Source organism: Eriocheir sinensis, unplaced genomic scaffold, assembly GCF_024679095.1.
Source record: "Eriocheir sinensis breed Jianghai 21 unplaced genomic scaffold, ASM2467909v1 Scaffold195, whole genome shotgun sequence".
In the NCBI taxonomy this organism is placed as follows: Eukaryota; Metazoa; Arthropoda; class Malacostraca; order Decapoda; family Varunidae; genus Eriocheir; species Eriocheir sinensis.
Window position 1 is genome coordinate 327,706 of NW_026111350.1, and position 20,753 is coordinate 348,458.

Below are 20,753 nucleotides of genomic sequence, written 5' to 3' on the forward strand. Positions count from 1 at the left end.
TTGTGACAGAAACAGTTAGCACATTATTTCATAACACACCAAACACTACAAAAAAAAAGTTTCATCTGCCAGTGCGAGATTGGCGCACTTTTTTTTTTTTTTTTACAACAAAGGAGACAACTCAAGGGCACAAAAAAAAGTAAACAATAATAAAAAAGCCCACTACTCGCTGCACTTGTAAAATTCTACCCATACCCGTAACGATATGACCCCCACGCAAGACCCCACTCACAACCTAGCAACTTCAGTGCCTCGGAGTGCGTCGCCAAGTGCTGTGCGGTTATACAGACATCATGCACACAACATACATAAAAAAAAATATATATACCTACGTTTACTAGCTTCGTCGTTTTATTATTTTACGTTTTTTTTTAATTTTCGCTGCTTATAACGGACTTTCGGCCCTAACGGACTAAGTTCCCCCCAAACCGAGTGTGTATCAAGACACCTCTCCACCCGAAATTGACCTCTCTTTTGGCTACTCTTTACTCTTATCTTTTACAGGAGCGGCGAGTAGCGGGCTTTTTGGGGACTCTTTATTGCCCTTGAGATGTGTCCTCTGATGTGGAAAAAAAATAAATAAATAAATAAATAAATTAGTCCGTTATATCGAGGGTTTACTATACTTGTGTTGAGAGCCTCCATAACACCGTGGGGCGGGCCAATCCGCTACCCACTGAGTCAACCGCCTTCGTCAAACGCACCATCAAAACTGTATGAAAATCTATGTGAGTGTAACTGTATGTATCTAACTGTATGTGACTTTAAGCTTAACTATATATACACTTCTCTGTTCCTTCCCTTCCCTTCCCTTTCCTATCCTTTCCTTTCATTTCCTTCCCTATCCTTTCCTTTCCCTTTCCTTCCTTTTCCAATAACTTTACAACGGACTGGACTGCTCCTTCGTACTGTGACCTCTTGTCACCTTTCCTTGGACTGGGGTGACTGGTTCTTGAGTCTTCCAAGATGGCCTTCCTTCCTTTCTTCTGTTCTTCCTTCGTTCTTCAGAGCTGTGGATAAAGACGGTTATTAGTATATTTTTTCATTATTATTATTTTTTATTCTCTCTCTCTCTCTCTCTCTCTCTCTCTCTGTCTTATCTCCTCTTTTCTTCATATCTTTAATTTTATCTGTTTCTCCCTTTATCGTCCTGTCTCTCTCTCTTCCTTTCCTTCTCTATCATTTCCTCTCCTCTCCATTCCTTTCCCTTCCCTTCCTTTTCCTATCCTATCCTATCCTTTCTTTCCCTTTCCTTTCATTCCCATTCCTTTCCTTTCCTTTCCTTTCCTTTCCTTCCCATTCCTTTCCTTCCCTTCTCTTCCTATTCCTTTCCTTCCCTATCATTTCCTTTCCTTTCCCTTCCCTTCCCTTCCTATTCCTTTCCTTCCCTTCCCTATCATTTTCTTTCCTTTCCTTCCTTCCTTTTCCTATCCTATCCTCTCCTTTCTTTCCTTTTCCTTTCATTCCCATTCCTTCCCTTTCCTTTCCTTTCCTTTCCTTCCCTTCCCTTCCTTTCCTATCCTTTCCTCCACTCATGACAGTCCGCCCTGAGCTGCCCCGTCCCAGCCCTTTGGTTAGCAGTTAGTCCAGCCCCTGATCTTGGCCAGTGGGGAGGGCTTGGACCCCTCCCCACAAAACCTACCTGCCAAAAACAGAATATAAAGTGCAGATCGCGGCTAACCGTTGGAGGGAACGTCTGGAGCCTTTTGGTTGATGATCGACTGCCCTACCAAGGCTTACCTAGTGAATGCTTACTTAGTTATCCCTGACCATACAAAATGAATTCCCAATGCACTTTCCAGCCTATGTCTTATTGGATTATGTACTGTTGTTTTGATGAGCTTGGATAGGCTGGTGCATTGGTTGGTGAGACCTTTCGGTTCTTTGCCTGACGGTTCACTCCAGCATGGCTCATAGGGAAAGGTCATCCAGGTAAGAAATCCAGGTAAGAAGAGGATGCCAGACCACTGCAGGAGGATCTCAACAAACTGTGATCAGCTTGGTCAGAGAATTGGCAGATGAATTTTAACATCACCAAGTGTAGCGTACTGAGTGTAGGAACACGCAACCCATTACACGGGTATAGTTTAGACTCCACACGATAGGTAGAGCAGTGTGTGAAAGGGATTTAGGACTGTTAGTGAACTCTGACCTACAACTAAGGAAGCAATGTATTAGTGCGAGGAATAGGGCTAACAGGGTATTAGGCTTTATTATTAACAGGACGGTAACCAACAGGAGTGCAGAGGTCATCCTCAGACTCTATATAGCATTAGTTAGGCCACACTTAGATTATGCTGTCCAGTTTTGGTGCCCACACTACAGAATGGACATCAACTTGCTAGAATCAGTTCAGAGGAGGATGACCAGGATGATTCAGGGGCTGAGGAACCTCCCGTATCAAAATAGGCTGAAACATCTAAACTTACATTCACTAGAAAGACGAAGAGTGCGGGGAGATCTGATAGAAGTATTCAAATGGGTCAAGGGTTACAACAAAGGCGATATAAGTAAAGTACTGAGAATTAGCCAGCAGGATAGAACTCGCAGTAATGGATTTAAATGAGAAAAGTATAGATTTAGGAGAGATATAGGCAAGCATTGGTTTAGTAGTAGGGTGGTGGGGGAATGGAATAGACTCAGCAATCACATAGTTAGTGCAGGGACGATAGCTTGTTTTAAGAGTAGACTGGATAGCTACATGGACGAGGACGACAGGTGGCAGTGGGAGAGAATCTGGAGCTGCCCTGTGTAAGCCATAAGGCCTCTTGCAGGCTCCCTATGTTCTTTCCTCCCCAGTCAAAATACATCTTCCTTCCCTCCCTCCCTCCCCCCAATCATGTTCTCCCTTCTTTCCTTTCCTCCCCAGTCAAAATACATCTTCCTTCCTTCCCTCCCTCCCCCCAATCATGCTCTCCCTTCCTTCCTTTCCTCCCCAGTCAAAATACATCTTCCTAGCCTCCCTCCTTCCCCCAATCATGCTCTTCCTTCCTTTCCTCCCCAGTCAAAATACATCTTCCTTCACTTCCTCCTCCTCCTCCCCATTCTGTCCTCCCTGCCTTCCTTTCCTCCCCAGTCAAAATACATCTTCCTTCGCTCTCTCCTCCCCGAATCATGCTCTCCTTCCTCATTTCCGCCCCAGTCAAAATAAATCTTCCTGCCCTCCCTCCTCCCCTCAATCATGCTCTTCCTTCCTTCCTTTCCTCCCCAGTCAAAATACATCTTCCTTCCCTCCCTCCTCCCCCGAATCATGCTCTCCCTTCCTTCCTTTCCTCCCCAGTCAAAATACATCTTCCTTCCTCCTCCTCCCCCGAATCATGCTCTCCCTTCCTTCCTTTCCTCCCCAGTCAAAATACATCTTCCCTTCCCTCCCTCCTCCTCCCCATTCTGTCCTCCCTGCCTTCCTTTCCTCCCCAGTCAAAATACATCTTCCTTACCTCCCTCAACCAACCCATTCTATACTACCTGCCTTACTTTCCGACCCAGTCAAAATACAACTTCCTTCCCTACCTCTCCCCTTTGCTGTCCCCCCTCGAAAAATTTTCTCCCCAGTTCCCATCTCTCCCTCCCCAGCCCTGCCGCTTTTCTCCCCCTATTTTCTCCTCTTCCACAGCCTCCACATGTTTCATCCACCATTCATACAACACGAGAAAAAAATGAAAAAACAAGAAATAAATTAAATGGCGGGGTTTGTTTTGGCCTCTCTCTTGCTCTTGCTCTTGCTGTACAGGTGACCCGTTGGAGAGTCAGGCCTTCGCACCGGCACAACCTGTAAAAATAAAACAACACAAGCAGTATCCATTACAAATATAATGTTCTTTCAGCTGTGCTTAGTGAGTATCCTGCATTTGCCTCTAGATTGTAGTCCATATGTACAGTCCCTCAAGCATAGCTGGGCGTTATCGCGATAAGTTATCGCGATTCTTTATCGCTGATAACAAAATCGATTATCGACCATCCGCTACTTATTTAAATATATATCGGTATCTTCGTTACTTTTGTAACCAAACTAGCGATAATCGCTACTTTTTTTGCCGCATCTCAGGAAATTTTTTTTGTCTCCTTACTGCGCATGCGTGGCCCGGTGTTGTATGAAAAAGCTTCGGGGTATGAAATAGCTTCGGTGATGAGATTTCATGCTTAGGTCATGAAAATTAAAACACTGGGTTATTATTTTTTATGCTACTCAAAAATCAATACATCATTGAGCAAAATCATTTAACTTTGCCCCAAAAATTATTATTCACTGCCTCAAATTTGATATTCCATATTCGTTGGTGAGCATGTCATGGTATTGAAGGCACCCGGTGTTGTGTTATTTGGTGTCCCATCGTCAAAAGCTGGCGCTTTTGTGTACAAACACTGGTCTCTCGTGAACTGCGCATGCTCAGACCATTAAGTGTAGCCCTGTACAGTCTCACAATGCTTTTTTAACACATTAAGAGTTGCTGGAAAGCTGAATTAAACATACAGTACCACCATCCTCGCTGTTTCTAGAACGACGTACACTTTGCACATATAAATACAACTCGTACAGAGTGTCGTCCTAGAAACAGCGAGGATGGTAATGTACTATATGTCTGATTCAGCCTTCCAACAACCCTTACTTACAGTTTAAAAGCTTTGTGAGACTGTACAAATCTATGCTTGCTGGTCTGAGCATGCACCGTTCGAGGAGACCAGTGTTTGTAAACAATTTTGACAGTGGGGACGCCAAATAACACAACACCAATTCAAGCATTTCTAGTATTAACGTCCATATGTACGTGTCAACGTGTGGTTTTAAGGTTTTGTAAGTTTCCTAAAATACAGATAATGAAAATTTGAATTCATCAATGTTGTTCTATCTGAAATATCAATATAATATCGTTTCGCCATTTTACTTTAAGGACTAGTATTTACTCTATCTCTATATTCATTCCCATCTAGTGCTTGGGCAATGTTCTCCGTCCCCACATTTTATTGTCTTATTGTCCAGGGGGAGGTACCGCCCCCTCCCTTGTTGTGCTTTCCTTCCTACCATTGTATCTTTTTAGTTTCATGGTGCTCCCTACACATGTCTTAATAGTTGTATAATCACACTCTGTCCTGCCTGGGGGTTGGGATGGCATGTTCCTCCCTTCTCCCTTGTTGTTTACCTGCAACAATAAACTATCAATCAATCAATCAATCTATCGGACTTATCGCTAGCTAGTATCGGAATTGTGGATTTATATCGGGTATCGGTTATCGGTTATCGCCTATATTTGTGTCTCTAGTTAACGAATATCAGTTATCGCCATTAAGGTTTTTCATTATCAGTTAACGGTTATCGGGAATAAGGTTTTCTGTTATCATGCCCAGCTATGCCCTCAAGTCTATAAAGCAAAAATGATGCCCAACAAGACCATGTCATTACCCCACTATATTCTTGTTGATTGTCCCCATACAACTTTTGACTGAGGAATAACATAGCCCCTTGACAAACAGCCTCCATGTAAAAGCTGTCCCTCTAGCCTTGGCCTCAGCAGAATCTATAGATCAAAAATGATGCCCAACAAGACCATGTTATTGTGACTACCCCACTGTATTCTTGTCCAAGTTGATCGTCCCCATAAAACTTTTGACTGAGGAATAACATAGCCCCTTGACAAAAAGCCTCCATGTAAAAGTTGTCCCTCCAGCCTTGGCCTCAGCAGAATCTATAGAGCAAGAATGACACCCACGGTTACATCACACCAGCCTCACCTTGCCCCCTCAGTGTCCTTGGCCTTGGTGAGCAGGTCCACGTAGACACTCCAGATGTCCAGCCTCTTCCAGTAGGTGCTGAGGAGGGACTCAAACATGGTCCAACTGCGCTCGGTCTCCCCAAAGCGAAACTCAAGCTGGCCAAACCGGTTGATGAGCTCCACATCTGCAACACGAGAAATGAGGCCCTTAGATAAAGCCTCAGTCAGGAGTTTTAATGTTTTTTTACGGTAAGGGAAGCAGCTCAAAGGGGGGGGGAAAGCCTGCTAATCACTGCTCCTATAAAACAGAGCTTAGAAGAGTGGCCAAAAGAAAGGTAAGTTTCAGGAAGGGTGTCTTGATGGTACATAAAGTCTAGTGTAGAAGACAACAAAGTATTCCTCGGAGCTGTAGCCTTGGTGTGAAGAAGGCTGCTGACAAGGCCCCAAGGAGTGCACTACATGGGGCTTTGAGGTGACAAAATGCACTGGAAGGCTGGATAAACTAAGTGACAGCTTTGAGTGAGGAAGAGTGACTCACGGTCCTTCTTGTCGAGAGAGCGCAGCGCCCGCTCAAAGAAGCGACGTCCCTCCCCAGCCATGATGTGACTGAAGAAGAAGAGTCCCGCCTTCACCCACACACTCAGCTCCTGACTGAACTTCTTGGACATGTTGAAGTACACCCTCTCGGCCTCCTGGAGGGACACAACGCCATTAGCACCAGAAGCTTATTGAAGGCTATTGCTAAGGACATAAGATAGAGTTAACCCCTTGACTGCAGATTTCCTACAACATCACCAAGCTACAGGAATGGAACAAAAAGTGGCAGCCACAATTCAATGAAGAAAAATGTAAAGTCATGCACCTTGGGAGGGGATATCCAGCACACCAATACCACATGGGAAACACTCACTGCACTATCCACCACAGAGGCAGAGAAAGACCTGGGAGTGTATGTTACCAGGCTACCAGTGAAGGGATATCCAGCACACCAATACCACATGGGAAACACTCCACTATCCACCACAGAGGCAGAGAAAGACCTGGAAGTGTATGTTACCAGGCTACCAGTGAAAGTAAAATCCGCCGTAGAGCCCCTCCAGCCTCAGCAGCACTGTCCACACGTTGAGGCGCTCCTCCTCCTCCTGTGCGTCCATCACCTGCAGGCTCGCCGTGCCACTGCCTTGGCCTTGTCCACCTCGGCACTCTGGGGACATGCCAACACAGCTTCACTATGCTGCCCAATAATCCAGGGCAAATTTTTCCTATTCATTTTATTGGTAACTCTTCTTTCACACTTGCTGTCCAAATAAAAGCAGCGATCCACTGATGGAAGGAAAGGAAGGGAGGAAAAGGGAAGAATGAAGGAAAGGAAGGGAGAAGAAAATGAAGAAAGGGAAGAAAGAAGTGAAAATGAAAAGAGGGAAGAAATGAAGGGAAGAATAAAGGAAGGAAGGGAAAGGAAATGAAGAAAATGAATGAAGGGAAGGAAGGGAAAGAAGTGAAAAATGAAGGAAAGGAAGAATGAAAGGAAGAATTAAGGAAGGAAAGGAAAGAAGAAAATGAAGAATGTACTTTAATGTGAGAGCTGTGTTGAGGGTCTCCTCCTGAAAGAGATCAAGTCACAGATAGGGACATACACACACACAGAGGAAAGTGCTTCTAGAATTTACTGGCAAAAGGAAAGAAAGAATGGAGGCACTGCTTAACTCTTGCATTGGGAAGCTGTACCTCAAGGTGGAAACTGATGAGCTGTAGCAAATTCTTTTTTTTTTTTACTCATGAAAGGAAAGACAGTGCCGGCTAACTCTTGCATTAGTACCTCAAGGTGGGAACTGATGAACTGTATCCACACGGCTGATGAGTTTGGACCACCCTGGAGCATGGCCTCAAAGTCCATGGCTGACTGTGGTGAGCGCCCGCCCCTCCTCCAGCCGCGAGAACTGTTGCTCCTCCTCCTTGGACTGGGCTATTATTTCTGACTTCCGCATTCTCTTCTCTTTCTTCTGTTAGTCATAGAGAGAAAGGTGCCTCAGGATAACATAGGGGAGTGAGCTATGGGGCAGCATGAACCTAAATGCACATAGTTATAAGGTAGTAAACAGACCCCTTCATCTCTTATCCTCTTTCTGTTAGTGTTAGGAGGAAGGGACATGCCTCAGGATAACAACTAGGATGGATATATGGGGCAGTATGAACCTAAATGCACATAGTTATAAGGTAGTAAACAGACCCCTTCATCTCTTATCCTTCTGTTAGTGTTAGGGTGAAGGGACATGCCTCAGGATAACAACTAGGATGGAGGTACAGGGCAGCATGAACCTAAAGGAACATATCTACAAAGGAGACTCATCTTGGTAGTAAACAGACCCCTGGAAAAACAACACACATCAACAGGAGATCAATTTCACTTTATAGGACAGAATCAATCAGTACAAACCTTTGGCACGTCTTGGTCCTCACCGTCTGAGGAGTCCATGAACTTCGGCGTGTCGGGAACTTCCCACACAAAGCCTGTTCCCAGTGTGAGGCAAGGCTTGGCACTGCTCACCTCACCTTCCACCTCATCACCCTCACTGGCCTTCATCTCCTGGGAGGGGAAGACAACACTGTTTGAACTTTGAATCAAGATATATTCAGGGCCGGATTATCCTATACGCCAAGTACACCATGGCGTATGGGTGATAATGCGTGAAAGTCGGGATGGTAAGAATTTAGGACTAACCGCGAAACTCGGATAGCGTGAAACTCGAGAGGGCACTGTATATTCTATGCTCTTATGCTGCTGGTGCTGAGTGCTGAGAGGGAACATCAGCTTATATGAGGAGCATGTCAGACCTGGGTATTGGTGCATTAAAAAATTGTGCAAGGCAAGCCACTGATCTCAGGGAGTTGTGTGGGCTTCAGGATTTTGTGAGTAGGGTCGTGAGTGGAAGAATGTTGGGAACCACTGCTTTAGATACCTATGTGTAACAGTGTGTGTGTGTGTGTGTGTGTGTGTGTGTGTGTGTGTGTGTGTGTGTAATCGTATGTCCATAAATCTCCATTAAGAAAATCTACGAGCGCCATGAGCTGAAACGTAAAAAAAAATAATGATAATAATAAAATAAAATCACCTAAAAAATCAAATAAAGGTTGTGTATGTGGAACAATAGTACATGGCATCACCCACCTCGCGGCTGTCCTCGCTGGGAGAGCTGTCGGCCCCTTGCTCCACCCCCTCTTTGGCCTTATCCTGAGAGGCATCTTTCTCAATTTTTGAGAGTGAGGGTGACGGGTGAGCCGGGCACCTTGCTGAACACCACGGCATTCATGATCTCGTCCCCTTCCTTCAGCACCTCCCTCAGCAGCTGGCACTTGCTCGGGTCATCCGAGAGGTGGTGGACAGGTATGGAAGCCTCGACGTTGTGGGGCAGAACAGTGACTGTGATAACGTGCGTCCTCACCTCGTCCACCACACACCTGACTCTTGCTCGCACCTCAACCTTCCTCGCTGACTTGGGCGCCCTACTCAATGGCTGAACGTTCTCGTCAACCAGGAGACTGAGGGTGATGTTCTGCTTCTCGGGGGACACCTTGAGGACCCTGCAGCGAACGACTTGTCCCTCGTGGAATGCCGGGGCTAGACTCATGCCCGACTCAATGCCGACCTGGGGACGAAGCCTTTCACGTCGTTTTCACGTCGTTTCACGAGGGCACCTTGATGACGTAGCCGATGGTGAGAGTGTTCTCTGCCTCTTGCGAGTACTCGGTAAGAATGGGCTCCTTGGCTGTAACCAGCTGGGACTTGAGGGTCAGGAGAAGGTGCTGTCTCTTGGAGTTGACCTTGAGCACTCTGGCGGTGACCTGGTCCCCCACGATGTGCTTTCGCTCGGGGTGCTTCATGGGGTCATCCGTGAGGTGCAGTGAGGGCACGTGGCCGCTCATCAGCTTGCTCACCGCCAGCCGTGCGCCGTTGCTGTCGTAGCTGTTGACGGTGGCCTGCACAACCTGCCCGGGCTGCAGCTCACTGTAGGCAATGAACTGAACAAGAGGAGTGTCACTTATAGAATGCAGATACTATTATTATTATTACTGAAATACAGAAGAGGACATTTAGGGAATATATATTGAAAAAAAAAAAGATATGCCTTGAATTCACAAAGCAATGAGCTTAATGAGAATGATATGTCAGTCATGGTATAGTGTGATATTACTATTACTGAGACCCATAATATGACATCATGCAAAAAATAAATAAATAAAACAAATGATATCCCTTCAATTCACTGCAATAAATTCCAAAGTACATTTAAGACCAAGTAACACACTGAACAAGTGGTTAGTGGTTCCACTCCCCCTAAACCCAATACCTTAACTATAAATGAAAGAAATTCCTTGCGTCCGGACTGTCTGTCTTTTATTGTCAGTAAAGGAAGCAGATCATGTGTGTGTGTGTGTGTGTGTGTGTGTGAGAGAGAGAGAGAAAAAAGCCTGCTAATCAAAGAAAGGCAAAGGCACTGAATAATGGCAGTCTAAGTCCCACTAGTAATCCACTCACCTGCCGCTCAAAGACAGACTTCTGCAGTGTGACAATGAAGAGTTGGTCCATGTGGTTGTACTTGAGGAGGCGACACGGGACCTTCTTGCCCACCCGGAAGTCTCGGTTGATGTGCATGAGGACCTTGGTGTTGTCGCTAATGTGGTTGGCCGAGCAAAACCCTCGAGCCTTGCCGCCTAAACTCAGGAATATGCCACTGGGCGAGGACTTGTAGATCTCCGCCTCTTGAACGATGTCTCCAATCTCATGTCCATCCCTGGGGTCCTTGGCAAGGCTAAAACACAAAACATAACCATTATAGATTCCAGTCATGGTGGTGGCATTATGTACAACTGACATGCATGCATTTGGTGAAGCATCTCAGCTATTAACCCCTTGGCTGCAGATTTCCTACATAAGACATCACCAAGCTAAAGGAATGAAACAAAGAGTGGCTGCTACAATTCAATGAAGAACAATGTAGTCAAGCACCTTGGGAGGGGATATCCAGCACACCAATACCACATGGAAAACACTCCACTACCCACCACAGAGGCAGAGAAAGACCTGGGACTATTATGTTACCAGGCTACCAGTGAAGGGATATCCAGCACACCAATACCACATGGGAAACACTCCACTACCCACCACAGAGGCAGAGAAAGACCTGGGACTATTATGTTACCAGGCTACCAGTGAAGGGATATCCAGCACACCAATACCACATGGGAAACACTGCACTATCCACCACAGAGACCTGGGAGTGTATGTTACCAGGCTACCAGTGAAGGGATATCCAGCACACCAATACCACATGGGAAACACTCCACTATCCACCACAGAGGCAGAGAAAGACCTGGGAGTGTATGTTACCAGGCTACCAGTGAAGGGATATCCAGCACACCAATACCACATGGGAAACACTCCACTATCCACCACAGAGGCAGAGAAAGACCTGGGAGTGTATGTTACCAGGCTACCAGTGAAGGGATATCCAGCACACCAATACCACATGGGAAACACTCCACTAACCACCACAGAGGCAGAGAAAGACCTGGGTGTATGTTACCAGGCTACCAGTGAAGGATATCCAGCACACCAATACCACATGGGAAACACTCCACTATCCACCACAGAGGTAGAGAAAGACCTGGGAGTGTATGTTACCAGGCTACCAGTGAAGGGATATCCAGCACACCAATACCACATGGGAAACACCCCACTATCCACCACAGAGGTAGAGAAAGACCTGGGACTATTATGTTACCAGGCCACCAGTGAAGGGATATCCAGCACACCAATACCACATGGGAAACACTCCACTACCCACCACAGAGGCAGAGAAAGACCTGGGACTATTATGTTACCAGGCTACCTGTGAAGGGATATCCAGCACACCAATACCACATGGGAAACACTCCACTACCCACCACAGAGGCAGAGAAAGACCTGGGACTATTATGTTACCAGGATACCAGTGAAAGCCAAATCCATGCCAATTGCAGCGGACAGGTTAAGTCAGGATACGAAAACTGATCTATGCTACACTCAACTAACAATATAGTTATTTAAGCCTCATACATAAGGCAGTACATCAATAAGCTTTGACACCAGTGACAGCATTCCGTACTCACCCCGTGGTGCAGACATTCTTCTGGAGGGTGAAATGAACCACCTTGCTGAGGGGCATGACATACAGCACCCTGCCCCTCACGCTGTCTCCGAGGCCGTACTGCTGCAGCTGGTCAAAGGGCTGGGCCAGGTGCAGGGGGCTCACCACACCATCCAGCCCGGCCAACATGAGGGTGAGCGCGTCGCTTCGTATCTGGGGAATGGTTGGAATCCAGGTGTCCATTAAAAATTTATGTTTCTAGATACAGTAGTAGACCCTCTATAAGTACGCAAGACATGTACCAAAAAAATTTATACAAAATGGAGGTGTTATTTCAATGAGATTTATTGAGTGTGTGTTTGTGTGTGTTTGTGTGTGGAGTCAGCTCAAGGGTGACCTATACTAAAATCCTTGAAAATAAATGCATTAAATTTAATTAGATCTTGATTCTCTCAATGCAGTATCAGAATAACTGCAACTCACCTGTTTTGGTGGGACAGGCTAACAATGTTTTAATATCAGGCTGTTTTTGACATGGAAGTTCATATGTAACTTGAATAATAATAATAATAATAATAACAATAATAATAATAATAATAATAATGATAATAATAATAATATCAGCCTTGGTAGTGCAGCAGCTGTCTGGCCCTGAAGGGGAAGAAAATAGATACATTGCTGATTAGGGAGTTAGACAAGAGTGCCTACCTTTGAGATGGTAGTGTTGACGGCAGTGCCCGGGAGCAGGAGTGCCAAATTGGTGGTGTGGCTTAGGTCCAGGGTTGCTGAGCCTTGGGGTTGGCACTGAGGGTCAGGCGCAGGTTGTCTTTGGTGTCCCTCCCAAAGATGTTTGTTAGGACGCAGCGTAACACACTGCACACCCAAGTGTCTGCAACGGTGCGTGTCAGTCAGGCAGATAGTACATGACTGTTAAGAGTGGGATAGACACATAGCCCATCCAACCTCATGAGGGAAAATAAGGACAGTAAATGAAAAGTAGAAAAAGAAGAAAAATAGAAAGCAAAAGAAGAAAAAGAAGAGAAAGAAAAAAGACATAACAAAGGGATTAAAACATAAAAGTTTGGGGACACAAACTGAGGAAAGAAGAGTTGGCAAATATTGTTGTTCATTGTACTAGAAACTATAATGTACAAAGCATGAAACAGTAATAGTATGACAAAATGCTTACTCTAATAAAGCCACAGTCCTTGTAAATGATTCAAAGCTGCTCTTTATATGCCAACAACACCAAGAGAGAGAGAGAGAAAAAATAAGCGTAAAACAATCTATGGCACCTACGAGCCTTATCCGTGTCCTCCCTCTTGAGGAACGCTGCCTTGATCTTGGGAATGCCTGTGTCCATGACATAGCCCTTGTCCTCCAGGCTGGCCACAGCACAGGGCAGCACCAGACCCTTCTCCAGGCACGATGCTGAGATGCCAAAGTTCGCCTCATTGGGCATTAGTGTGAGACTCACTGTGGACAGGGAGGGAGAGGAGGACTGAAGGTTACTGGTTGGTGCAGGAGGCAGTATGTTGAAGTCTGGCAGCATTGGGCACCGGAGAGGCTGAGGCAATGGACAGAAATCATTGGAAGTGTATCATTGACTGTCAAACCTCAGAAAGATTATGGGAAAGTATGTTGTTAAACAGAAGATGATGAAGGAGAATGATGATGACAGGTCTAATGCCATGTGTGTGTGTGTGTGTGTGTGTGTGTGTGTGTGCAGGCCAGCTCACCCCAGGTCATGTTGTTGACCTTCTCGATGGACACCACACTGCACACCACATGCTGGCCTGGCTGATACAGCTCCTGCAGGGCCTGGATTTCCTCCTCCCCCTCCTCATCATCCTTCAGCTGTAAAATACAAATAAATAGAAAAATGAATGATCAGGTCACTGTGGTGGAGTGTAAAGAAAGACTCCAATGACACACAAATGTTTATAGACATATCAAAGGGGGAAAACTGTGCTGGTGTATTTTAGCCTTGAACTTGAGCACATTCACGGTGTCACACAAGAATGAGCAAGATAAGAGTAACAAAATGAAACATAAAATTATTTGTAAGGCAATACAAGAAAACTCAATGAGTGTACACAGTCACTCACACAACTCATGACCATTCTCAGCAATACTAAGGTAAAACTGTCCTTGGCAGCCCTCACCTTGGACAGAAGAGCCGTGCAGGGCCGAGAGATGTTTGCCAGGCTGATGCTGCCCACCAACTTATGGGGCAGACTCACCACCAGCTCATAGTCCCTCACCTCCAACACAAAGCCCAGCAGCACCTGGCCAACCGTCAGGCTCTGCAGGGGAACACACACACACACACTCACAACCACACCAGAAAATGATACTCCATAGGATATAATGATGATTTACAACTGACATTAACCCCTTGACTGGGGATTTCCTGCAAGAAGACATCACCAAGATAGAGGAATGGAACAAAAAGTGGCTGCTAAAATTCAATGAAGAAAAATGTAAGTCATGCACCTTGGGAGGGGATATCCTGTATACCAATACCACATGGGAAACACTCCACTATCCACCACAGAGCCAGAGAGAGACCTGGGAGCATACGTTACTAAGCTACCACTGAAAGCCAAATCCGTGCCAATTGCAGCGGATGGGTTAAAATATGTTACATTCATGCTAATTTTTCTTTTATTAATCAGGGCTTAGAGCAGGGGTTCCCAACCTGGGGTACATGTACCCCCAGGGGTACATTTGCACTTTTCAGGGGGTACATTGGGTCCGAGAGAATAACCACTACTGTACAATACAATGTCGTGTTTTTTCAATTTCCTCATTTTAGTAAGCAAAACTGTTATTTAACTTAAATTATATCGTCAGTTTACACATACAGATTTCATTATAAAATAACATCAAAATATTACAGTTTCGTGTTTTTTTCCCTAAATTTCCCAAGGGGTACAGAGGAACAAAAAGGTTGGGAACCCCTGGCTTAGAGGGATACAGCTACATCTCATTATTTTGCTACTCTGTCCTCCATCTCTCACTAAACATTTTAATCTGTCATTTCCAGGGTTAGCCATCTGCATTACTGTGGTCTCTTCAACACTGATCCATTGCCACAACCTTACTATTCCCAATGCTGTAACGGCAAAGGAAGACAGCCATCCCCCATCCACAGACTATTATTATTATTATTAATGAGATTCATGAAACTGCATCACGGGAAAAAGAGAAAACTGATATACACACAAACAAAGTCTACTCAATATGCAGACACTGATATGAAAACTTAAAAATGAGACAGTGACAGAAGAGTAAGGAAAAGAATGATAACAAAAGTACCAACAGAGCATTAGCCTGTACCTTGTAAGTTAACGGCTGGACATCAAGGGCAGACAAGTGGTCAGCCTTGGGTGTTTTCTTCACATGGACCTCTCTGTCTCCCTCCTGCTGCTTCTTCTTCTTGCCTTTACTGCCTTTCTTTTCCTTCTTTACCTTGACCTGAAATAAATAGAAATATGTTTGGAATATTCCTCGTCAAACTTAACCAGTAATAATGGTGATCAAATTACAAGGCTAGGTATATATGAAAAAATATCCAGATGGAGACGGAAACGAGAGAAGTGAATGACTAAGTAAAACAGCAGAAACTCGGTATTTGTCTCACTCACCGAAAACAAGTCGCCTTTCTGCTTCTACTGTGTCATGGCTCCCCTGTAAGACAAGGTAATATGATGTAGTAATAATGACAGCACAACAAAATGGTACATTAATATCATGCACACGACCCTTCCAGCAATGTTATGGCTACTACAGTCATCCTTATCTCTGCGACACACAGTCCACCCTATTCCGTAACCACACCCACCATTGGTCGGAGGGTGAGTGGGCGACATCATCGACCATCTAGAAAAGAAGAATGCCTTAAACGAGGGACAGCACGGATTTAGGAGAGGTTGTTCCTGTCTCTCACAGCTACTGAAGCACTACCGAGGAATACTTGAGGCAGTGAAGGATCGTAGGAACGCAGACGTCATCTACCTAGACTTCGCCAAGGCCTTCAATAAGGTGGACCATGGGCTACTGCTACACAAACTCAGGGCATCAGCGGTAACCTAGGAAGATGGATCCAGTTTCCTCACAGGCCGAACTCAACAGGTGTCAGTCCAGGGCAGTTTATCTCGACCCAGCCCAGTCAAAAGTGGCGTTCCTCAAGGCTCGGTGCTGGGACCACTACTGTTCCTGGTCATGATACAATACATCGACCAAGACCTCCAGCATGCGCAAGCCACATCCTTCGCAGACAACATGAGGATCCTTAAACATGTACAAGCCCACGGTAACACTGCCCTGCTACAAGCTGACCTAGACCGAGTGATAGCTTGGGCAGAAGAGAACAACATGCTGCTAAACATAAGAACATAAGAACATAAGAACGCAGGAGTCTACAAGAGGCCGGTAGGCCTGTACGAGGCAGCTCCTTTGACCCTAAGCTCCCGTGTATCTAACCCCACCTAATATCGCTGTCCATGAATTTATCTAGTCTATTTTTGAATGTGACAATTGTATTGGCACTCACCACATGACTGCTAAGCCTATTCCACTCATCCACCACCCTGTTAGTAAACCAATTTTTGCCTATGTCCCTGTTGAATCTGAATTTATCCAGTGACAAATTTGAAGCACTTAGATATGGCCCACTACAGGAGCTGAAGACCACAACAAGTTACATCTGCAACCAGCAAACCATCGAAATCAAACACCACGTCAAGGATCTTGGAGTGTATGTGAGTGATGACGCCACCTTCACATTGCACTACGACAAGATCACAGCGACAGCCCCAAGACTCACTGGTTGGATACTCCGTACCTTCAGAACCAGAAAACAGGACTGTATGCTGACACTGTGGAAATCCTTGGTGCTCCCTAGGCTGGATAATTATGAATAAAGCCTCCCTTACACTTCCTGAAAAGCAGTGAACCTCTCCGCCACCCACACCCGAACACGACGAACACCGTCCATTCACAGCAACAATTGAGTAGTACTACTGCAACGTTGCCGGCTGGAGGGAAGGTTCACCACAGTGGGTGCAGGAACTCATTTCCGCAACTGTACCACCTGGACAAGCGACTGTCAACAGTACCTGACCAGCCACCAACGCCAGGTGGCAACGGAAATGGTCTCCAAGGCACAAGAGGAGAGGAGCCAGTGGGAAGCAGCGGAGATTCAACAAAGTAAGTAAGTCACTGCGGCACACACACCTACCAGTCCCTCCCCTCTCTGCGGCACACAGTCCACTCGGGCATACATCCACACCCACCAGTGGTGTGAGGAGGACTGGTGTGGGTGACTGGTGGACCACCAGTCATTGCAGCACCACACCTGCCAATCCCAGCACACAGTCCACCCCACACCCACACCTGCCAATCCCCAGCACACAGTCCACCCCACACCCACACCTGCCAATCCCAGCACACAGTCCACCCCACACCCACACCTGCCAATCCCAGCACACAGTCCACCCCACACCCACACCTGCCAATCCCCAGCACACAGTCCACCCCACACCCACACCTGCCAATCCCCAGCACACAGTCCACCCCACACCCACACCTGCCAATCCCCAGCACACAGTCCACCCCACACCCACACCTGCCAATACCCAGCACACAGTCCACCCCACACCCACACCTGCCAATCCCCAGCACACAGTCCACCCCACACCCACACCTGCCAATCCCCAGCACACAGTCCACCCCACACCCACACCTGCAAGTCCCTTCTCTGAAGCATACCGTCCACCCACACTCCCAGGCAGCAGTCACCTTTCCCTGCGGCTTCACACCAGCACCCTGAAGCAGTTCCTTGTGTGTTATGGGTCTTGGCAGGCCATGGAAACACGGCTCGTACAGGAACACACGGCAGGTCAGGTGTCGTTCGGGAAGCTTGGCCTTTGTATCGCCAGTGTTTATGTCCCCCAGGTGTTTACTTGATCTTGATGTCACAGGTGGCGCGGGATTTCTCCCCAGCCAGGCCTTTGTATCGGCAGCTCCTGTGAAAAGAAAAGAAAACATGCGGAAAGTCTGTTCTCGGGGCAAGATATCATTCCCTACATCTTGCACGCCACATGCCCTCCAAGAACTCTTTCACTGCCTCAATCACTCGTCCACTCGTCTCTCCACTGAGCCCCAGCAGCAGCACCATCCACTCCCTTCCAGTCCTCCCGTTCACTCCACGTCCCATCTCACTCAGAAACACATGCATCATCTTCGTTCTCTCCCTGTCATACTTCTTGCATTCCAGCACGACCTCATCACTGCCCTCGTCCCGGCCCGTCACCCCCCGGCGGCTCTGGCCTCGTCTTCTTCTCTGCTGAAATCGGCCACTCTTGTATGTTGTCGCCAAAATCTCCTGTCCTCTGCATCCACTTCGTCCAGACCCAGCTGCCTCATGCTCACAGATACTCACAGATGATGCTCTGGAAGAGGCCTAATTAAGCCTGTGGCTCCAGTTCAAAAGCCAGTGAATCTGTTTTCCTCTGGCCTCGGCTTCAATAAACGGCCGTTGTTAGTGATATTTGCATGTAAGATCTTCATTTTTACATCTATGGGTCGTTCACATGTTCCACTGTACCTATAATGTGTGAAAGAATTTAGATGAATGATTTATTCTCGCATGGGATGGGATCAAAAGCAATATTAACGAGGAAACACATCATGCAAACCTAGATACTTCATTCCAATGTGCTCACAGGTCTTATAATTACTGAAATAAGAACAAAACAATGCAATCAACTCTCCAAGGACCAACACTAGGGAAATGATTATTATTCCTCCCTTAATTCTCCCTTATTGTTGTTTACCTGTAAATTATCTATCAATCAATCAATCAATCGTTATTGCTCCGTGTTGTGAGCAACCAACTGGTCTTATACGTATAGGCCACACACACACACACACACACACGAGTGTTTGGATGAGTGAATTAGGAAGGGAGGGAAAGATGCTGGGATGGAGTGTGTGTGTGTGTGCGTGTGAGTTAGAACGATTTACATAGATTTACATAGAAAATCAGACCACACAGACCCCATGGTCCAGACTAGGTGGTCTGTCCTTAAACCTAAGTGATTTTACATTAATCAGAAGGCTCCTAAACGTTGCATTTCTACTCTAGTTGATATTAAGTTGAAGGAAGTGACGGTCGAGAAGAAAGAAGAGAAAAGAAGGAAGAGAAGGAAGAAAGGGAAGGAAAGAACGAAAATAGCAGAATAAAAAATAATACGAAGACGAAGGAAAAAGAAAGAAAACAAAACCTAAATAAATGAAAATCGTAAGAAAAAACCCTGCATCCCTTCCCTCCTCCTCCTCCTCCTCCTCGTGACTCGACAAGAGGAAGAAGAGGAGGAAAAAAGAAGAGGAGGAAGATAAGGAGGAGGAGGAGGAGGAGGAGGTATATGGGATCAATTGAACAATTTCCCCCCCCAGACCGCTCTGGTGGGGCAATTCCTCAGTTGGGCAGAGTTGAGGGGCAATTCTTCAGTTGGGCGGGGCAGTTCGTCAGTTTGGCAGAGTTGTGGGGCAATTCTGCTGTTGGGAAGAGTTGGGGGCAATTCTTCAGTTGGGCAGAGTTGGGGGGCAATTCTTCAGTTGGGCAGAGTTGGGGGGCAATTCTTCAGCTGGGCAGAGTTGGGGGCAATTCTTCAGTTGGGCAGAGTTGGGGGCAATTCTTCAGTTGGGCAGAGTTGGGGCCAATTCTTCAGTTGGGCAGAGTTGGGGTCAATTCTTCAGTTGGGCAGAGTTGGGGGCAATTCTTCAGTTGGGCAGAGTTGGGGGCAATTCTTCAGTTGGGCAGAGTTGGGGGCAATTCTTCAGTTGGGCAGAGTTGGGGGCAATTCTTCAGTTGGGCAGAGTTGTGGACCATTCTTCAGTTGGGCAGAGTTGGGGGCAATTCTTCAGTTGGGCAGAGTTGGGGGCGATTCTTCAGTTGGGCAGAGTTGGGGGCACTTCTTCAGTTGGGCAGAGTTGGGGCAATTCTTCAGTTGGGCAGAGTTGGGGGCAATTCTTCAGTTGGGCAGAGTTGGGGCAATTCTTCAGTTGGGCAGAGTTGGGGGCGATTCTTCTGTTGGGCAGAGTTGGGGGCTATTCTTCAGTTGGGCAGAGTTGGGGGCAATTCTTCAGTTGGGCAGAGCTTCAGTTGGGCAGAGTTGGGGCACTTCAGTTGGGCATAGTTGGGGGCAATTCTTCAGTTGGGCAGAGTTGGGGGCAATTCTTCAGTTGGGCAGAGTTGGGGGCAATTCTTAATTTGTGCAGAGTTCAGTTGGGCAGAGTTGGGGCAATTCTTCAGTTGGGCAGAGTTCAGTTGGGCAGAGTTGGGGACAATTCTTCAGCTGGGCAGAGTTGGGGGCAATTCTTCAGTTGGGCAGAGTTGGGGGCAATTCTTCAGCTGGGCAGAGTTGGGGGCAATTCTTCAGCTGGGCAGAGTTGGGGGCAATTCTTCAGTTGGGCAGAGTTGGGGGCAATTCTTCAGTTGGGCAGAGTTGGGGCAATTCTTCAGTTGGGCAGAGTTGGGGGCACCTCTTCAGTTGGGCAGAGTTGGGGGCAATTCTTCAGTTGGGCAGAGTTGGGGGCAATTCTTCAGTTGGGCAGAGTTGGGGGCAATTCTTCAGTTGGGCAGAGTTGGGGCGATTCTTCAGTTGGGCAGAGTTGGGGGCAATTCTTCAGTTGGGCAGAGTTGGGGACAATTCTTCAGTTGGGCAGAGTTTGGGGCAATTCTTCAGTTGGGCATAGTTGGGTCAATTCTTCAGTTGGGCAGAGTTGGGGGCGATTCTTCAGTTGGGCAGAGTTGGGGCGATTCTTCAGTTGGGCAGAGTTGGGGCAATTCTTCAGTTGGGCAGAGTTGGGGGCAATTCTTCAGTTGGGCAGAGTTGGGGCAATTCTT

The 20,753-nt window shown here is 46.6% G+C and overlaps 2 protein-coding genes and 2 long non-coding RNA genes across 6 annotated transcripts; all 4 read right to left on the reverse strand.

Annotated features, from left to right (window-relative positions):
- Positions 1 to 3,542: 3,542 nt before the first annotated feature.
- Positions 3,543 to 11,462, reverse strand: LOC126990729 (protein RRP5 homolog). 3 transcript variants are annotated; one of them, XM_050849403.1, is made up of 5 exons: positions 11,375 to 11,462; positions 10,982 to 11,080; positions 6,247 to 6,748; positions 5,728 to 5,893; positions 3,543 to 3,769 (listed from the first exon to the last, which is right to left on the reverse strand). In XM_050849403.1, the coding sequence occupies exons 3-5, from the start codon at positions 6,374 to 6,376 to the stop codon at positions 3,637 to 3,639; spliced, it is 429 nt and encodes a 142-aa protein (XP_050705360.1). In that variant the 5' UTR covers positions 6,377 to 6,748; positions 10,982 to 11,080; positions 11,375 to 11,462; the 3' UTR covers positions 3,543 to 3,636. The 3 variants fall into 3 exon arrangements, with proteins under 3 accessions (XP_050705360.1, XP_050705359.1, XP_050705361.1); XM_050849402.1 differs by lacking the exon at positions 10,982 to 11,080; XM_050849404.1 differs by lacking the exon at positions 3,543 to 3,769 and having other exon boundaries at positions 4,703 to 5,893; positions 10,982 to 11,278.
- On the reverse strand, positions 8,146 to 12,679 carry LOC126990728 (protein RRP5 homolog). The gene is made up of 5 exons (XM_050849401.1): positions 12,545 to 12,679; positions 11,859 to 12,049; positions 10,246 to 10,519; positions 8,878 to 9,728; positions 8,146 to 8,295 (listed from the first exon to the last, which is right to left on the reverse strand). Exons 2-4 carry the CDS (start codon positions 12,023 to 12,025, stop codon positions 9,393 to 9,395), a joined length of 777 nt encoding a protein of 258 aa, XP_050705358.1. The 5' UTR covers positions 12,026 to 12,049; positions 12,545 to 12,679; the 3' UTR covers positions 8,146 to 8,295; positions 8,878 to 9,392.
- Positions 12,680 to 13,169: 490 nt separating this feature from the next.
- Positions 13,170 to 14,020, reverse strand: LOC126990730 (uncharacterized). Its single transcript, XR_007744680.1, has 3 exons — positions 14,002 to 14,020; positions 13,576 to 13,693; positions 13,170 to 13,403 (listed from the first exon to the last, which is right to left on the reverse strand). It is a non-coding gene; the product is annotated as an uncharacterized LOC126990730 (long non-coding RNA).
- Positions 14,021 to 15,178: 1,158 nt separating this feature from the next.
- On the reverse strand, positions 15,179 to 17,883 carry LOC126990731 (uncharacterized). Its single transcript, XR_007744681.1, has 3 exons — positions 17,642 to 17,883; positions 15,487 to 15,529; positions 15,179 to 15,316 (listed from the first exon to the last, which is right to left on the reverse strand). It is a non-coding gene; the product is annotated as an uncharacterized LOC126990731 (long non-coding RNA).
- Positions 17,884 to 20,753: the final 2,870 nt, after the last annotated feature.

Coding starts and splice junctions, on each gene's coding strand:
- LOC126990729 (XM_050849402.1), bottom strand. CDS start 6,376: ATGTCCAAGAAGTTCAGTCAGGAGCTGAGTGTGTGGGTGAAGGCGGGA. Junction 5,894..6,246: donor CTCTCTCGACAAGAAGGACC/GTGAGTCACTCT, acceptor CTCGTGTTGCAG/ATGTGGAGCTCATCAACCGG. Junction 3,770..5,727: donor AAGGACACTGAGGGGGCAAG/GTGAGGCTGGTG, acceptor TTATTTTTACAG/GTTGTGCCGGTGCGAAGGCC.
- LOC126990728 (XM_050849401.1), bottom strand. CDS start 12,025: ATGTTGGCCGGGCTGGATGGTGTGGTGAGCCCCCTGCACCTGGCCCAG. Junction 10,520..11,858: donor AAGAATGTCTGCACCACGGG/GTGAGTACGGAA, acceptor TTTGTGTTTTAG/CCTTGCCAAGGACCCCAGGG. Junction 9,729..10,245: donor AGTCTGTCTTTGAGCGGCAG/GTGAGTGGATTA, acceptor CCTCTTGTTCAG/TTCATTGCCTACAGTGAGCT.